Here is a 19385-nt window from a genome sequence, read left to right as displayed (position 1 = left end):
TAATTTTTTAATAGATTTAAGGGGAAGTTACACCTAACTTCTTCTCTTACCCAGAAAGGCAGACAAGCACAAAAACACGCGTTTGCATATGATTGACACTATGGATGACAAGATTAATTATGGTTTAAAGTTAAGTGTGTATGTAAATATCTCTTGAATATTTTTGGATAAGTAATAATAAAAATTTCATTTCAAAGGAATGTTTCTTTAATCTATAGATTTATAATGAGACCAGTTTCAAATTTTAAATATTAAGCATGTGCCTACTCTTATATTTGACACATAATATAAAATTTCGTAGTTTCATATTTGCATGTCCAAATAAATAATAACTTCTAAAAGGCTGAGGAGGATGTTATTTCACTAGGTTTTTTTCAGTATTGTGTTCAGATCATGGACTCTTTTTTTTTTCCACTTTATCACAAATAATAGCAAGAAAATATTTTACAGTAAGATCTTGTGCATACTCTTGAGTATTTGCCAATAACTTGCTTTAGCTGCATCTGCTTCCTCAAGGTAAGCAATTTTGCAGCTGGACAGGAGTGAAAAGAGTGTCATGAACCAAAGGTGACCTGTTCTGTAAAGGAGGAGAAAATGCTTCCCCTCAGGGAACTTTTACTGTTTCGTGGTTGTACATATATTTGTTTACTGCAGGATGCACTGAGAACTCACAGCCTATAGTTTTGATAGCAAGTATGAACCAAATGAAGCAAGTAAGTTTTATGGAAATGAATTGGAAGGAACACTTAGGAACAAAACAAATTTAGTAGACAAGAGGAAGTCAGAATGTTTGGTCGTAAAAGATGCAGCTTTGTGTACTTTTTACCATACAGGACATCCAACATACTTGCAGTTCTCTCTGTTTGATATTTCCTTTTTAAGGCTGGAGGAGAACTATGAGATCGCTGAAGGTGTTTGCATTCCTCGGAGTGCTCTCTACATGCATTACTTGGATTTCTGTGAGAAAAATGACACACAACCTGTTAATGCTGCCAGCTTTGGAAAGGTAAGTCTAAAGCAGCATGATGACACCTTAAGCTCTCATTTGGTTCATGTGCATTTGTATTATTGAAAATAATTAAATCTTCCCTTTGAGATTGAATGAAAATATTTTGAATGAAATATCTTATGTGTTCAAGTTATTGGACAAAGGCTAAGATTTTAAGTATTTTGATGGTTGGAATAATTTGTAATCATGGCTAAGCTCCAAAATACTTCAGTCCCAGCCTAGCTGACAGTGGCATGTTATACAATATTGGCAGTTAAAGCTGAGTTGGAAGTTGAATACAAGCCAGTGTAAATACATTTACATTGTGACCTGCACTGCTTAAACAAATATATAACTTTTAAAAACAAAAGGGTAAAACATCAGTCATTGAATTTTGGAGCATGTCTAGCCCATTCTTGTAAGCATGATATGGAGATCCCTGAATTAATAATATCAAACGATATGGCAAATTCACATGGTGGAGTACAATGCCTCCAGATGTGAAAGTCTAGAAAGCATCTAGCTGCCTTTTTGTGGCATTGCAGGTACAGGCTGCCAAGTTATCTTTGCACTGTGATTCCTGCTCTAGTAAGAGCCACTGTGGTTAATTCCAGATTCACAGTGGAGGTGCATTCCTACTGCAGACACATCTCTGCATCATCCAGGTGTGAGCAGTAAAGATCTTATTCTCTACATCACTAGCAGATGTTAATAGCTGGCTAGAAGGTTATATAAAGTTCATATTTTGGATTTTCTGGCCAGCTGAGGTTTTCCTCTCAGTGAAAAATAGGGTGACATTTAAAACTGAAATTCTAATATAGAATGTGTCGCAGGTCTTTAAAACTTGTAGGCTGTGAGAAAAACAAAGTGTAGAATTTGCCACTGTTTTTGAAATGCTTGCAAGCATGAGTCTGAAGCCAATTGTCCTGCAAGATATTCTCTTTTAGTGTTTGCAGCATTTGTTCTGTAGAAGTGCTGGGTATTCAGAGGAGGAAAAATGTTCCTCGGGTAAGTGCCTGTGTAAAGAGCAGGTGAAGGAGAATAATGTATTTAATGAGGTGACATTTGCTGTAGTGCATATTTAGGTAGGTAGTCTAGTAAGGAAAGTAAAGTGTACCATGTTGTAATATTACTATGTCTGTTGTGTCTTGAAGACCTGCACAGCTCAGTAGAACCTGTGTTAGTTTTCTGTTTAAAGACAATGGGTGTGAATGAAATTGCTCGTTGTACGTATTCTTGCTACCAAGTGTTAAGTGTAGTGGCAACATTTAATTTAGGCACAGTGAGAACGACAAACAGATTTCGTGTAGACTAACACATTTGGAACATAGCTCAAGTTTACACAATGTTAATTTTGCCGCTGCTAAGAACTTCTGTAAATTGTAAGGTGTAAATATTCTGAAATTATTTCATCAGAACATAAATTTACCGGGGACTTACTCCACAATTTTTTGGTATGTGGTAGTTTTGTTACACTGTTTAATACTTCATCCTCCTCTTCTCCTGCCCCTCACACACACCCCCCTGTTCATTGGCAGGAGTATCTTGACCTAGCAGGACAGGTACAATGACTTCCATCCAAAAATCATGGCATTCCAATGTGTTCTTCATATGCCGTCCAAGTGTTTCCCACTCGATTGCAATAAGGTTCTGAAGCAGTGATGCATGAAACCTCTTTTACCTTGTTGTGAAGAGGAAGGAAGCCACACAGAATCATCATAATACTGTCTCATACTAGTACTTCATGTGGCCATCACTTTTGCATCTGGGAACTGATGCTTCCGCACTGATGTGTCCAGGAACCTCAGACAACATTGGGACAAATATTGGAGTGAAACAGGCTTCTGCATCTTCAGAACCTGGAGCAGACCCCAGGGGTCCTTTCCAATCTATTACTCTAAAGAAAATGTACTGCACAATTATGAAGATCTGTAAGGCACACTTCCACTTCATTCCATCAGCTTCTCCTTTGGAGCAGGTACATGGATGCAGTTTTAGCCAACAGAGTTGTTATTATGTGACTTAAATACCATCTTGGAAATGTGCATTGCATAAATGCCTTGGAGGCAGTAGAAGCAGTGCAGTAAAATAGGTGCTATTTAAGGGCTTCTGCATTTAGCTGCTGAAGCAGAGACCCCAGACATGTTTGTCCTCATTGGGAAACATCAAGAGCCCTGCAGCTGTCATCTCCTCCAGAAAAAGGAGTTAGTTGTTCTGTGAAATTGTAGACAGTTCGCCTTTCAGTAGACCACATTGAATTTATGATTCATCTTTGAACTTTAGCTCTGTGGCCAATGTTAAATATTTAGGCTTTTTCTTTAACAGACTGGCAATTTTTAGAAAGAGAGAGAGAGTTCAGCACATTAAAACAAACTGTAATAAGTAACATCCTATGTATTGTTACATACTCAGTTACATCTCACTTAACAGAACAGTGTTGATTTCACTTTTAAAGATACCACAGGAGACATATGAAGCTTATCTGAAAGTGTTGCCTCCAGATTAAGGTTTTGTAGACAGCACTTCAGCCCATGTGTTCTTCTTAAACCTGATATAAGTCAAATATATCCACAACAGAGCGTGGCAGGGAGAAGAGACAACTTGTTCATGAACTGCTGCACTAATGAGACTTCCCTACCATCTCCTATGTTCCCTAAATCCTTAGCTTTACCTAAATCTTACGTAATATCTCCATGTTTCCCTGAAGTACGTTCAATCATTTACAGGTCCCAGTCCCTACATCAAGATCTTGTTTCTTTCAGTTTTCTCACACATCTGCTGCACCTTCTTTCTACATTGTTTTTTGAGTCCCTCGTGTCTGCCTGTCTATTTTTCTGTCTTATTTGTTCTCCCCCCTCCGTGCAGACAGCTGGGCAAGAAGCAGCACATGGGGTGGCTGATTCAGAGCAATAGAAGTGTTGACTGGTTGCCTCATGCTCATGGTTGTCCAGTCAGGCAGGGCCAAATGGATCAGCTAAAACCTGAGATTTTTCTTCCCTGTCTTGTCCTCAGCATTAACATCAGTATGTTCTCCCCACTCTCCAGCCATAATAGTATTTTCTATTATACTGCTGGGACATGGACACCAGGCACTTGGTAATATTGCATTAGTGAAACCAAAATTGGTCCAGGGGGTGGAGAGATTAACAAAGAGACAGTAATATTTTGTAGCTTGATTTCTGAGGAAATCAGGCTAGTAGCAATTAAAGGAATAAGAAGAGCAAAGAACAGAATTACTGTATAAATAAACACCTTTAAAAAAGCAACCTGTACTCCTAAACCACATAAAGTACATATGAAATTAAGAATACTCTAGTACGGTATGGTTATTAATGTGATATATTCTTATATGACAAAGTAGTTGTAACTTTAACTTGTTAGCCAAGATTTTAGTATTTTACTCACCCAATTAACATGTGAAAATTACAGGCAGTTTTATTTATACTGGCATTTACCAATCTGCTATGCTATCTAGCCTGCCATAATAGTACTTGTCTGCAAAAGGCAGGACCAAGGATTCTTTTATATACCTTAGCTAAATAGTGACTAGGAAGGGCCCTGTAATTTGCTGGTTACAGCTCAGCATCAAGTTAAGACTCCAATAAGCTTCTGCTCTTACTGTAGACAGCAAAGCATATTATATGCAACAGGATCATGATTTCATGTAAAAGTGAAGCAGAGTAAGTAAAAATGTTCCATGCAACCAGTGAAAAGACAGGGAGGTACAGTGAGGCAGGGCAGGTATGTCACTGAGTTATTAACAATTAAATGTTGCATATGAGAACAAGCTCTCTCACAGAGAACGTGTTTAGACTGTGAATTAGTCTTCAGGCAGAAGGAGTGAAAGCCCTGTTGCTGAGGTCACTTAAAAAGGACGGCAGCCTTGTGCCCCTCAGCCCTGTGCTGCGAATGCCTTGGGCTCTGCTCCGGGATCTTGTGGATTTGGAGAGTGGTTTAAGATGTTTCCAACTGAAAGTTCTGCCGCTGCCTGCAGCAGGGAGTGCAGATGTGTGGTTTGTGGGGGTTTTTTTCTGAGCAAAAAGTTAACATAAAACACCAGTGATAATAAGTACAGTGAGCTAAAAATTACGGTGATGGGTGATGACTCTGACATGCCATTCTTACTGGGTTTAATTGCAAAAGCTAAATCATTCTGTTTTGGGACCTTCACTGAATCAAATAAAAAGCAGGAATGTTTTGAGCATTTCCAAGCCCCTCAGTAGCTATAGTGTATGGATGGGTGCCATAAGGCTCTCCTGGCTGTTCCATACTGCCCAGCTGTTCACTGGCAGGTTTTTGAGCTTCTCTGTCACTTTTATTTCCAACTCCGATTTTTGTTCTTATTTCTTTTTTGACCCTGTATGTACATTGTTTTCTTAATCAAGACCCCTGAAGATGTAATCTTCCTCATCTTCACCGACTTCTCATATCCTATGTCTCCTCAGTTCCCTGCTTTAAATTTACTGTGCAGTGCTAAGTCCTCTGCCTGACCCTGCCGTACCTCGCACACAGAACAGTAAATATCTCCTGGTGAAACTTCCTTTGCATCCTCATAAAGCATTCTTCCCACAACTCCCATATGCCCCCTGGAGGTTAAATACTTTCCTCTTCGGTTTTTCTTTTTTTCTTTTGGGGCTTTCCTGATATGTCTTTTGACAAGCAATAATAAATTAATATTTGAAAGGGAAAACGAAGAACTCTGACACTTCTCAGGGTGGTTCTCCCCCAGCCTGAGGTTCCTTTACATCTCTCCAGCAGCATAAAGAGGTTTAACATGGATGCATACTCACACGAATTTTGTGCTTCCTGACTGTCTTTGCTGTAAGTGAAAATTAGATTCCAATAAATGCATTTCACTAAATAAAGGGCGAAGTCCACAACCGATTTGTAAGATTGGTTAGGAAAGAACTTTTTTTTCTCAATAGTTTGCTTTGCTCTGGCGAAGTACAAGCTGTACTAGACAGATTCTCTTTTTATCACGATGCACTATCCCTACACCCAGAAGTTTTGCCAGCAGGACTTCTGCTCCAAGCATGATTAATATTAATAGGATTTACACTTTCATGCTATCATACCATATGATTTTAATGTTTGAAAAGGACAGACAAGTCCTTTATTGACACCTCTTTGATAATGACATTGTGATGGGATTATGTTCTGATTTGTCTTTGTATTGAAATGTACACCCCAGGAAATTGCCTGTTGTTCATAAGGAGGTACTTTCCTGAAGATGTATTTTTTTTTCTTTACTCTCAATTTGCTCCTAAGTAGCCTCAATAGTAACTGGTTTAGCAAAGCCAAGTTTATTCCTAGTATTCTCTTCTGATAGACTAAAGTAGCACTTGCTTTATTATGAACAATTTCTACAATATTGAATACAAAAATAGAACTGAGGAAAAATCAATCTAAATCTGAGAAAGTGCTTTCTGTTACTGCATCGAATGACTGCATCAGTCTGTCAGTGCTATCTGAGCAGTGCCTGCTTTCCCTTCATCTCTTTTTAATAGCTGAGGTTCCTGACTGAAGGACAGTTGACAGCAGTGTGGCTTTTCTTCCCAAGTCAGAATCTTCTAGGCCAAGCTCCTCTGATGAGGCCATAGTAACACAAGCAGTGCACAAGCAAGCAGTCATGCTGGTGTGGGGAATGATGATCCTACAGTGTAGTTGGAAAGGTATTTGGTCCCTTGGCTCCACTTCACTGATCCCTTGTATTATTGCAGGTTGCTGACTATTGTCATTTTCTCCACAAGCTTGGAAAGTAAGGAAACCAGCAAACACACCTCAGTTTCTCTGGAGTGACTTTTCCTTTCTCAGTGCCCTATAGGAACGGGATTTTTAGTGGCTTTGCAAGTTGAAGCATCTGGCTTCCAGTTAGGCTTTGAGTATGAAGTAGAGTGGCCTGGGCTGCTTTACCTCATGCCTTGTCAACACGACCCCGAGGCTGTGCTTACAGCACCGGGTCTGCCAGAGTGCAGGGATCCTGGCGCTCAGCCTTTTCCCACAGATATGTTGGGTGATGGCAGGGAGCGGGCTGGCACCAGTACAGAGCAAGGGGAGTTGTGCAAGGCTTTAGGTCTGCTTGGCTTCGGCAAGTCAGCAGCAAAAGTGGCTGCAGCTCAGCTGAGGATCTGAGTCAGAGCATTTGATGTGTGGAGTTTTATTGGGATGCAGTAAACTGTTTGATCATGCCTTAGGCTGAGTTCCATCTGGCCAGAGGAACTGCTGAAGGAGGATATTGTTGTACATAGATGAATCTGAGGAGAGATCTCAGAAGCTTCACTAAAGGGTCCAGTTCAGTCAGAGTTCCTCACAAAATCTGATCTCCATAACAGGCAGAACTGGGCACAGGCATTAGAGAAAGTGCCAGCAGGCTTTTCTGCCTTGCTTTGCAGTATCGGTTGAGACGTATCAGTGATAGAAACAAGTTCTTATCCTACAGCTAGACTGTGCCCTAACTCAAAAATTGTGAAAGTGAGTGAAGAGAAATGGGAAGTTATTGAATCTAAACAGACAACAGATCTGTGATCAAGAGTACATTACAGTCTTCCCTCCTGGCCATGCAAATAAGTAAGCAAGAAGTAGAGAGGGTATAGACACAGTCACAGCTCTTCTCCTTTTCTTTACACGGTTTGGTGGATTTGAGAGATATGAATTGTATTTTGTAATGGACTACTTTGATCTTTCCTTTCTCATTCTGGCAGAGTGCAGTTATTGGGTTGCAAATTAGTTTGATTTTATTTCATTACTCTATGAAGTTCTAGAAGCATGAGTAGAATTATTTCAAATAGAAAGGAACAAGTGTCATGAAGAATAATGTCCCTCTAGATCAGGTGCATTGACAAAATGATTATGCCCTTTGAAAAGCAAAAATTTAAATTATTTCAGAGAAAAGCCTTTTAAAAGCCATCCTCTGCCTATTGCCCCCAGAGCAAAATTTAGTATTTTGACATAGGAGGGAAGAAAAAAAATTATTTCAGAAATTTCCAGACCTCTGATTTCTTCCATCCTTATTTGTTTGCATAAAGACAGGCACATAAGATGCTTTATAAGATTTTTTCCCCCCTGATTTGTTTTGACATCTCATATCATAGACAAATTTAGATGGAATAGTTAGGAAACAACAAGTTCACAGTTTGATAGTGAATGCAATGAGGAGTGATGCGTCACAGCGTAGTGATGAAAGCAGAATATCCCTGCCCATGGCAGAATGTTCAGAACTAGATGACCTTTAAGGTCTTTTCCAACCTAAGCCATTCTGTGATTCTGCAATTCCTCGTTTTAAAGCTGGGTCTGGCTCTGCTTGTGTTGGAATGTTACAGTACTGGAGATGTGAGGAGAGAGGCAGTGGCAGAAATTACAGCTGGCAGTAATCAGGTTGAAGGAATGCACCCTTGCAGCCGCTTGAGGGTTACAGAACAGCTCCTGCAGCCTGCCATGTCTGAGGGTAATAGATTGTGCAGACTGTAACACAGACCTGTGCAGAGGAAGTGCATTTTCCTAGCTGTTGCTCATAAAGCTCTCTCTGTTATACGTGGGTGCTCAAGTAACCTATTTAATTTTTATTGTCTTATTTTAAGAATGACCAGAAATCGTAAATAGATAATTAATTCAAGTAATAGTAAATAGATAATTAATTCAAGTTTATTCAGACACCTCCATTGGGTTTAAAAAGCTGAAATGGGATAAAAATCCTGTTAGCTCCAAGATTTGTGCAATATATATTGAATGTTGTACTACCAGTGTTGCAATCTCACCATGGGAGAATATGAGATCTTTCTTTCCTGCATTCACTTTGGCTGTCCCATACATTCAGAGCGTCAAGGTTACAGCCTGTCAGAGAGAAAAATGTCCCCTTCTGTTCTTACCTGCACAGACATTCTGAAAATCACGTTTCAGGATTGTCTGCAAAAGGGTTAAACAAATGCTCACCTGGTTATACAGTCCCCTGAAAAGGTGTAAACTACATATATATATGTGTTGTTCTATAGTGTAATGAATTCTATCTGGCTCTTATGTGTGCAGTAGGCACTCACCAGAAGAACTGTAGAGCTGGGAAAAGATAAGACTGTTCTTAATATTATTGTTTTTATTCGAGAAAGGCATAAAAGGTCTTCTGTAGACAGAAGGTAAGATCAGGTCTTAAGCAGAGCACAGAGAAAAGAGAGGGAGAACACATTAAAGTTTAGTAACTGAGAAAAATTGCAGGAGCATTGGCTTCTGAGGCTAATATAGTAGGGATAGAAGTTACTTCCATCTGAAACTCCTGATCTACATCTGTCTCAAAACCAAAAAGCCAGGTAACATAAAATAATGCCTAACAGTCAAAACTGCAATGTAATTTAGGTGACATTTCACTTGGAAAATGTAAAACCTGTACCTTTTTACTCAGCAGATCTTATAGGGCAGCTGGAATTTTGGTCACTTTGGAGAAGTGTGAAATGAAATTTCGGTTCCACTGAAGGACAATGGTAAAAAGGTCCGTTCACTCCAAAATTCCCTTGGATACCACCCATGAGATCTTTTTACCACTGCTTCTGTTGAGAAGCCAGAGCTTCTGTGAGAAAAGGGACTGGGCTCCATTCAGAAAGCAGCTCAAACTGCATGATCTGGTCTTGATTCATTTGCTTGTGCAACTTCACTGCAGTGATGAAAGGAAAATGACCCAACTTGGTTTTCAGATCCAAACCTGAATTTTCGTGTCTGACAATTAGGATCCCCTTCCCTCCCCATAAGATTGAAAACTTAACTCATTTCCTCTGTAGGTCTTTAAAAATTAATAAACATTAAGCCTATGATGAAATATTTTATAGAGTGACTTTTCAGGCTGAAAATGATTTAAAAATCAACATTTTGGACCCTTTGCTTTTTCTGTTGATTTCAGCACACAGTGAACTCCACTTGTCTTGCCTTTACCAGTATCATTGCACAGGGATTTGCATAAACATAGTTTAATATAAACATCTGTATGAACAGATAGTTCTCTTAGTACTTGACTTGTTTTATTCAGAACATAAACATTAATACCCGTGCATTTTGTACAAGCACCTAGGTATGAGTACGCCATGTTATACATATTTTACATATTCAGCATTACATAAAAAAAGTCCTGACTTTTTTTTCAGAGGTTTGCTAGATTATTCTCTCTTTTTTTTTTTTAAATTATTGATAAATGATATTTTAAATGATGCATATTTTTTAGATGTATTCTGAAAGGTGTATCTCATTTAAAATTAGCTGAATTTAAAAAAGAAACAAACAAAGAAAAGAAAAAGAGATCATCTGATCAACTGCTTCATTATTCTTCTCTTTTCCTTATCACCTCTGCCCTGGTATGTAGAAATTGGCTGATTTATTTAAATCCCAGGAACTCACATGACATATGGTTCATAAAGTAGCATTTACAGTGTGCATTGTAACACTTCATTGCCACTAGAAAGACTTGAAAGTAATATGGGTTCATCCCGTTCAGAAAGAAAAGATAGAGTTAATATTAACTAATATTAAGTTAAATGCTGAAAAATCAATTTTTGGAGAGGAATGGTATTTTCTGAATGGCAATTGCCACAAAAAAAAAAACCCTACCCAAAAAAAACCTACACAACCAACCCTAAAAAAAAACCCCTAGCCCAAAAAAACCATCCTCAGAAAGTAGTTCTTCAACACTGCCTTTTTTCCCACAGCCTTGTGGAGCCCCCAACCCTGTCTGCAGAAAATGAAAGAGAGAGGGGTGGGATTAATGTGTAATTAAAGGGAATTTGGAAGGCTGAGATGTTGCGGAATGTTAGATCAGTAGCTGGAACAGCATGTGGTGTTCTTTAGGCAGGCTTCATTGAATCCATACAAAAAAAGAAAGAAGGGCTGCTTGCCTGTCTGCTCATTTATCAAACAGCTAGGCTGAACTTTCACAGCTCCACAAAAGTGTTTTACTGTTTGCTGAAGTTTTGCTCCAGAAATTAAAGCTGAACAACCTAGTGACTCCGAGTCTATGCTGCATTTTTGACATCAGCCATGTCTTGAAAAGCTCTTGGAAACCAACACAGGTCAATTTTTACATGATACAAAGGGAAGAAGATTATACCTTTTGCTAAAAAAAAATAAAAATTACTGAAGAAATGGTCAAATATGTGACATTGTAATGTCTTTATTTATGTAGCACCTTTTGATCCAAATACGTGTTCCAACGCTTTCAGTCATCAATCAGGATTAAATATTTATCACTGTGGTAAAATGGTTAATGGAGAAAAAAATCTGTATTATCTAATCAATATAAATTGATTTTTTCTAGTTGAGCAGTTATATTCCATCTTGTGTGTTTGTTTTTCTTTAATCTTAGTTGGTGTTCCCACTCAAAGAGGAAACATTTAGCAATTTAAATAATGAAAGCACAATTAAAATGGATTACAAATTTTAAAAGGAAGAAATTCCTTTGCAAGTGATTCTTCAAAGCTTGCTGCAGTCTTTCTTGCATGACTGTTCTCGCAGAAAAATTTTTCTCCCACTTCAGACCACACTGAGAATCAGGTTCAATCCTGTGAGGTGCTGAGCACCTCCTTTCCAGCAACTACAGTAAAGCTTTTTCATCAGGATTAGCTAGCCCGGTTGATAGAGGCTCCGATGACTGAAGGCACAATCTACATTCATTAATCTATTTTCTTAAATGCAACTGGGACTAAAGTTTTGTTTTACAGTTCTTTTAATATCTGCTGACAGACTAGAGTCTGGATTCTTGATAGTATCCTGCTGTTTTTGAGATGCACTTGTTTTCCATAGAAGATTAATTGATTACAAGTATCGTTACAAATGTCACTGAGAGTCTTCCTTGGTAGAAATGGTGCCCCTGTCAAATACCAAAATCTTTTCAGAGAATCATCTGTCAGAAAAAGAAGTGTTTAATGGCAGGTTTGTGAAGGTCCATAGAGAACTTTGTTGATCCTGCAAGCTGACAAATAAACAGTAGGCCAATTCTCATTACAATCCTCCTTATTTTAGAGGCAGAACTGATCTGAGATTTTTAAGGAAATATGTTCTCTTCCTGTAACATCTGAAAGTATTTAAATTAATGGTAGTCAATGGAGTTATATTGAAGTTTAAAGTCTCTTTCCCCTCTTTCAGTAATGGAAAAAATAAAAAGCTTTATTTCTGATTTCTCCTGCCATGTATTTTGCTGACATTGCTGTACAGTTTTTCTGCTTTTGTGTCTTAAAAGTCCATATTAAATTAATAAATGCGCTTTTACTTTTTTCTTAATATCAGTTCTATTTATTTGCAGATAATAAGACAACAGTTTCCACAGCTAACAACAAGAAGACTTGGAACCAGAGGCCAATCAAAGTAAGCAGTGTATGGTATCATTATCACCTTGCACAGGGCCCTATCTGGCTCTTGCTTTACTGAATAGAATAGTAAAAGAACAGGGAATAATTTGTCCAGTTGGGGACTTAAAATCAACTTTGATGGAGGTTTCATTGTAATCTTTACACTGTCTTATTGATTCAGCAGTGATCCTGCAAAGGTGGTCTAATGGAGGCCTTTTACTGATTTCATCAGCGATATTTTCCATGTTGTTCCTATACTGTTTTTCATCTCAACTCACTTTACACAACGTAAAGAACATTTACATCCAGGAGTACTGGAACTACTGTTGGAGGCTGGGAAATGACAGCAGGTTAGCATCATGCTTCTGTTTAGAGGACCAGTGTCAGAATGCTGTCTAGAATGTAGGTAGGAACATGCATTGGCCTAAAATGAAATTGTCCACACACCTGTATTTAACCTCCATTTTGCCTCTGTAATGAAATCCAGCATACCTTTAAGTGATCAAGGAATTAAACTTATTGCCTTACTCAAAAGATTATACTTCCTGAAAACAGTTCATCCTAATTCCAGAATGAGAAACTGATTCTGAATGAAGTATGCACTACCTTGACTCTTTCCAATTGTTGACAAGATGTGATTCTATCAATTTATGAAGAGGATACAGTGATGTTTTTATACTGGTTTTCTGCTTGTGGACTCCATGAAATTTTTCTAGCGGAGCTTTGAATATTTTTTTGGCAAATGTAAGGCCTGAAAAATAATAATAACTACTTTTCTTGATTAACCTTCACAGAATCCTACAGGGTAGCATAAGAGCAGTGTCTGTAGCTCACAAGTAGAAAACTGTGGAGAAGAAAATGAAAATCTGAGATGGTGTGTTTGCAAAATTTGGTTGCTAAAGTTTCCCTTTCATGACAGAGCCTATAAATATAATATTCCTAAATGCTGAGAAATAAATATACTATTAGAATTGAATTTATATACTCAAGTTAGAATGACCCACTCTTTAAAGGAAAAGAAAAACTAAGATGCTAAAAGAAATGTCATTAAAAATAGCTCTACTCTGCTCTTCTAATAAGTTATCTCTGCCAAGATGTATCTCTTTGATGGGACAAAATGTCCTTTCCCCCAGCTTGATATTTTCTTAGTTTTTATAACTAAGCTTTCTTTCTCTAGAGCAGACATATTAAAGCTAATTGAAGATCTGAAATCCATTCCCAAATGCAAATTCAGAGTTAGTGTAACATCAGTCATAAAAGCCACCAAAAATCTCTCAGGTGGAAATTCTGGGTTAGTGCAACAGCATATTAGGAAAACATGATAGGTCCAGAATCAGAGGATTAGGGTTTAGCCCTGAATATAAGTTTCATGGAGGTTCGTAGGGACAGAGTGACAGTGTGCACAAGTTGCTTTATGGATTCATATGAAAGTACCCACTGTCAGTCTTCATATCCCTCTGACATCAACTACAACTTTGTTATTTGTCTTCCCATTTAATGAAAGGAGTGAGCACTGCTGTGTTTCCAAACTGGAGCTCCACCTGCAGCTCCAGGAGTCTCTCAGAGGAGCAAAACACTCCTGATCTGCTGACTGAAGGTGTCTTGCACCTCCAAAAGCTGTCTCTTTACTCTCAATGAGGCTAAAAATCAATGAGACTTAATATCTCTTGCATAATTTCCCCCTAATCTGTCTGCCTGTCAGAGCAGCTTTCAGGTCACATACTCTTTTCATACCACTTTTGCAACTGTTCTGTTCCCTATATAGCAAATAAGAAGAGGTTTCTGTTACACAGAGAAACTACATGCATGCTGTACTTTAGGATAAATACACTCTGTGGTAGACCCAGCACAGCTGTAACTGAGCTCTGGTTTTGTTTTCAGAAACATCTGACTACTTTCCAATTAAGTGTTATGTAAAGAAATTACTTTAGACGTTAACACTTCAGTTCCTTTATCACCAGCTGTGCTGACCGATTGCTGCCAGTATGATTTTCATTCTACTTCCCTGCTACTGCCAAAGGAAGTTCTGCCATAGAAGTGGTTAAGATTATCTGACTTCACACTGTTCTGCCTTCGGTCTTTTTATAGCACAGCTGCCTTGTAACATTACAAAGTTCAGAGCTACAATGGTGCTATACTCCTGGCCATCAGTTGTGAGCCTTTCTTCCTTGCAGCTGGGTTTATTGATGTAAGCATGCAGCTGTTCTCTGTCTTGCTGAGCTTAAATACAGTTCCACCACAGGTGAGCCATGAGAAGGCGGCTAAACATAAAAGCCGATTTCTTTCTGTACTGCAGTCTGAAACTCTTCCATTACGCACACAAGATGTTAGTTAAACCTATGGAAGCTACATGGTTTTAAGGGAATTTTGCTTCTTTCTTTAAAGGAGTACTGCATGAGGGGAAAAAGCATTCCACAAAAAAGATTGTGTTGTCTCCATGTTATTATTCTGCATATCAAAGTTTCAAGCCCTGTTTGTTGGATTAAGTTGTTTTGGGTTTTTTTGTTGGTTTTGTTTTCCTGATAGAAATACACAAAAGTGCTTGAAAAAGACTCTGTGTAAACTACTCTAGTGAGTTTTGGTCATTTGGGATGGTAAAATTACTGAAGGAAGAATCTATCTAGAAAAATTTTGGAGTAAATTTGGCTATTGCTGTCTATATGATTTTGAAGCCACACAGAAAACTTGGCAGTAGTTTACTGCCAAGTGCAATATATCAGGAATCAAATAATGCACAGTGAAACTTTACTACATTTTTCAGACTTTTTTTTTTTTTGACTGATTTAAGACAAAACTTGATATGAGACTGACCTCTGTTTAAATTATACAAACCTCTCAGTCAGTCTAGAAATTTAGCAGTCCTGTTTGCTCTCACTTCTTCCCTCTACCCCCCCTTTCCTCAGCAATTTTTTGGTACTACCTCCCTGTAGCATTTCCTTTTGGCTTCCCCTACCCCAAGTGTAGCATGCAGGACATACAGAAGTTTTATGGCTCTTATGTGCAGTGTATGCATGGCAGCTGCCAGCGACCAAACTGGGGTGTTACTGTTCAAGCTAAAAAGCCAAACTTCTCAAGCTACTGTCATAACTGCAGTGCTAGCACAAACTTGTCATTAGTTATCTGTGATAGGTCACAAGCAGTCTGGAGCCTGGTTTCTGGTGTAGGATGCATGTTTTGACCTAAGCTCTGATGGGCATATTTGGAGCCAATAGTGTGGCTTTCTAAGGTATTGAAGTCAGGAAGTCCCTCTCACAGCATGTCAATTTAATGTTTTAATAAATTTCACTTGGATTATTCAATACTGAGTTCAAAATAGCTTTAATTTTTAAAGGAAAATATGGAATGTCCTCAGTGGGCATGGCAAGGGCATCATGTACTAGAAGTTTGCTACAACTCCCGGGGCCTCCTCTCAGCCTGTCTGTACTGGTAGACAAGACTAGATTTCTAGCTCTTTGCCACCATTTTCTGATGGGGATTATGACATGTACTAGTCTGTGGGTGACTGTGGCTGAAAAAAGGAAAAAAAGTCACCCGAGTTAGTTTAAACCACCGTCACTTAGATGTTACTCTTTCTTTAATTTAATTGATGAGCTTTGTAGAGCCAGCCAATTTGCCTAAAGCAAATTTGTGTCTATTGAAGTGAACAGGTCTGGTGGCAGAACTCTGAAAAAGTAACTGACTGGAGAGTAACAAACATCCAGAGATTATAACTTCTGGTGCCATCATAGTGGGATCCAGAAGACAATGTCTTATTGTGATCTGATAGGTATAAGGAGAAAAGCAGAGGATCATTGAAAATTCTGTCTAGGAAATTAGGCTGATGGAAAAGTATACCAGCAATACAATCTTGTGATGCCTTTTGCAATCACTACAAATCTAGCTGATGGGTTAGTGGTTCCTGAAGCTGAGAAGCTGAAATAAATTTAGGAAATTATGGAATGACTAAGATTACCTTTGATGCAAGAGTTTTACTTGATAATCACTACTTCCATCAGCACCTATAATAAAGCTGAGTTGTAGCATAAACTTGTGCCATAAGACTACCAATCCATTTTTGTTGCACAGCCACACTGTGTAATTCCCATTGTGGTCTGCTGAGACAGTTAGTGTTGTATAGCTACTCACCTAAGCCTAGTGCTGATGTAGGGTATGAAGGAAATAATTTGAACTGTACATTTCCTACCATCCATTGCTTTCCAGCACAAGCCTTTCTCCTCCTCTTTTCTTTGAGGTGTTTTCAATTTTTGAAATACTTCTGATCAACTCATTTGCAATAAAGACTCACGCTTTTCAGGGACCAAAACAGCCCTCAACAGTCTGAGAATCAGGGAACTGAAATAACAACAGAAGGGCCAGTCCAGAGGGTCTGTACTTCTGCTTATTGCTGAACTAAAGGAGCAGCTGCACAGCAGAGCTCTGCCAACAAGCAGCTTTAAGAAACACTTTTTTTTTAAACTAAGAAGAAAAAAATGGAATTTCTTTCTTTCCTGCCCTGCAACAGAATCACAAAGAATGAAAATAAGTAAGCTCAATATATTACCACAATGTTCTGCTGCTGCATCAATAATTGTTAATAATATGTAAACTATTGCCCAATCTGTTTTGCTGTAGAAATTATCAATTTCTCTTGTCTCCAATTATTTTTTTCAAAATTTCAAACAATCCACTTTATAAAATATACATCTCTATGTATCAGGTACCATTATTACGGAATTGCAGTGAAAGAAAACTCCCAGTATTATGATGTGATGTATTCTAAAAAAGGAGCAGCTTGGGTCAACGAAACAGGAAAAAAAGAAGTAACCAAACAGACAGTGGCGTATTCACCACGATCCAAACTGGGAACATTACTGCCAGAGTTTCCAAATGTCAAAGATCTAAATCTGCCAGCCAGTCTGCCAGAGGAGAAGGTAACACTTTGGAAATCTTTTCTCAGCTTGTCTTGGGGGTTTTTTCTCTGCTCTGGATGAAAGCTTTGTCCACTATATAAAGACTTTAAATTAGAGTAAGTTTAATAATGCTTTGACTTGATTTATGGAGGACTGAATTGCTTCATCTAATAGGAAGAAATATCTTCCCTTAAAATAGGCAGCCAACACTATCAGCTGTACAATATTTCTAAAGCCCATGCACACTCTTTTAAAACTTACATTACATACAGCAGGTGAGGTTTGAGGGCAACTTCTTAAATACATTATAACTCTCTAATCTGTGAACACATTTGGTGGCAAACTGAACAACAGTTCTGATGCTTTCTTGAGCAGAGAGGGACTTAGTCCATTACTTATCCTTCTAGACTAGAAATTAAGAGAATCCTATCTGCACACATGACAAAAATGCTCTGGCTTCTCTTGGCTGAGCTTGCTAGTTTTCTGGTTCTATTCACATGTGTAGTATCAATGTAAAGTGGACAAAAGAATAGGGTTTTATAGTTCTTTATGTCCTAATTAGAGCCACATTCTCGTCTTTGATCTCACTGAGGCTTTTTGCTCCTCTTACATTTGAAGAATCCCCATTGACATAGAAAAATCCATGAATTCAAAGGGAGAATTTACTTTTAAGAAGAAAACTCATTTTACAGCTAATATAACTAATCTAACCAGATGCTAACTGATTTCATTATTTTTGCAGTTCTGCATAGGTAAGATAAGAAAAAACTTACTTTTTCTGTGCTCTGTATTCTGATTTTTTAAAAGCAGATTTCCTAAAATAGAATGATCTTTTATGTGTCTCCCTCATTCTTTTTCAGGTTTCTACCTTTATTATGATGTATAGGACTCACTGTCAGAGGATACTAGACACTGTAATAAGAGCAAACTTTGATGAGGTATGGTTACAGTTGTAGTTTAATGATTACACATAAGGTATTAATGGATCTGAGACTTTCGTTTGTGATATTACAGACTTACAGTTCTGTGCTGGTTGATCCTTTTTATGAGAAATGCACAATAGCTTTACTTGAGTATATACTCTGTGAGCGATAGCACTAAATCTCACTTTTAAAGCTGTGTGAGTTGGAGGAACAAAAGCAATGGAAATGTTTTTGTCCCTTTGTTCTCCAGCAGGATTAAGGTAGCAATATCCCCTTACAAGACATGGGACAATCCACAACTCAAGAAGTGTGTCCACCACAGCTTTTCGAAGCATTTTGTTGGGACTGAGCAGTTTGAAGGAATTCCTCTCAGTGTTCAGTACAGACCCAGGTCAGGTGTCACAGCCAAAACAGTGGGCTCTGCTGGTCTGTTAACAATGATACAGAGTGGTGGGGGGCTTACAGCCTCCCAAGTATCCCAGAAAGCTATAGCTGAAGTGTCCAGTTGCTCATCTGTGCTGCAGCACAGCTAGGAACGCACACACTGCTCAGCAGCTGATACCATCTGTTAGAGGTGGATAAGGTTTGTACCTATTGCATATCTGACTTAATCTGAGGGGTTTCTGGCAGTTCATGTAGACAACTTTATAATTAGAGCTGAAAAAATCAAATGCTAATGGGATACAAGCAGTTTTATATTACGTGGGAAGAAGGCTTCTAAGCCAGGAAAGCAAATCTGACTGTAGAGATGCTGAGGACCTGATTTAAATATGACATTCAGGTCCTGGAAGAAAATATCAAAGGAAATAGGTCTTTTGACTTTGTCTTCTGAACAACAGGAATAAATTCCCTGCTTTTCTTCCTCTCATTGTTTAATTCTCACAATCTTCCAGTTTAAATCTGTTTTTACCCTGTTGTACCCAGTCTAGAAGTTCCCTGTGAGAAAAATATGTGATACATATTCAGGAAATTTGGCTGGGTGAGTCTCAGAATACTTTCTTAAGAGCAGGATGCTGTATTTTGTTAGGGAATCTGTTTATCAGGATCAATGGTGGGGAAGGGGCTGAGCAGCAACAATACATAAATGGCAAATATTCTTTACTGTACCTGGTGTGGTTATTTACTTCACTACAGATTGCACGCAGGTTATCATTCATGAATGCTGGTGTTCTGACCCCTGTGGAACTGATTCTATCATTCTCTGAATAACACCTTTATTTCCTAAATTAAATTTTTCAGAGGTTTATTTTGTTGCGTCCTAAATCTCCTC

General features: G+C 38.3%; 1 protein-coding gene across 3 annotated transcripts in view; it reads left to right on the top strand.

The window, feature by feature from the left end:
* Positions 1–19385, top strand: part of RFX4 (regulatory factor X4) — a 90912-nt gene that overhangs the window by 30959 nt on the left and 40568 nt on the right. For 2 of the 3 annotated variants that reach the window (XM_017804614.1, XM_017804615.1), the window contains 4 exons: positions 883–1006; positions 12258–12319; positions 17000–17213; positions 18053–18130. In XM_017804614.1, coding sequence (XP_017660103.1) covers positions 883–1006; positions 12258–12319; positions 17000–17213; positions 18053–18130 — 478 coding nt within the window. Of the gene's footprint in view, positions 1–882; positions 1007–12257; positions 12320–12627; positions 12654–16999; positions 17214–18052; positions 18131–19385 lie in introns of those variants that run through there. The other variant, XM_017804616.1, reaches the window with a different exon arrangement.

This window comes from Lepidothrix coronata, unplaced genomic scaffold (assembly GCF_001604755.1).
Source record: "Lepidothrix coronata isolate B3197 unplaced genomic scaffold, Lepidothrix_coronata-1.0 Scaffold10, whole genome shotgun sequence".
In the NCBI taxonomy this organism is placed as follows: Eukaryota; Metazoa; Chordata; class Aves; order Passeriformes; family Pipridae; genus Lepidothrix; species Lepidothrix coronata.
Note: the sequence above shows the minus strand (reverse complement) of the source record. Positions and strands in the feature narration are given on the sequence as shown.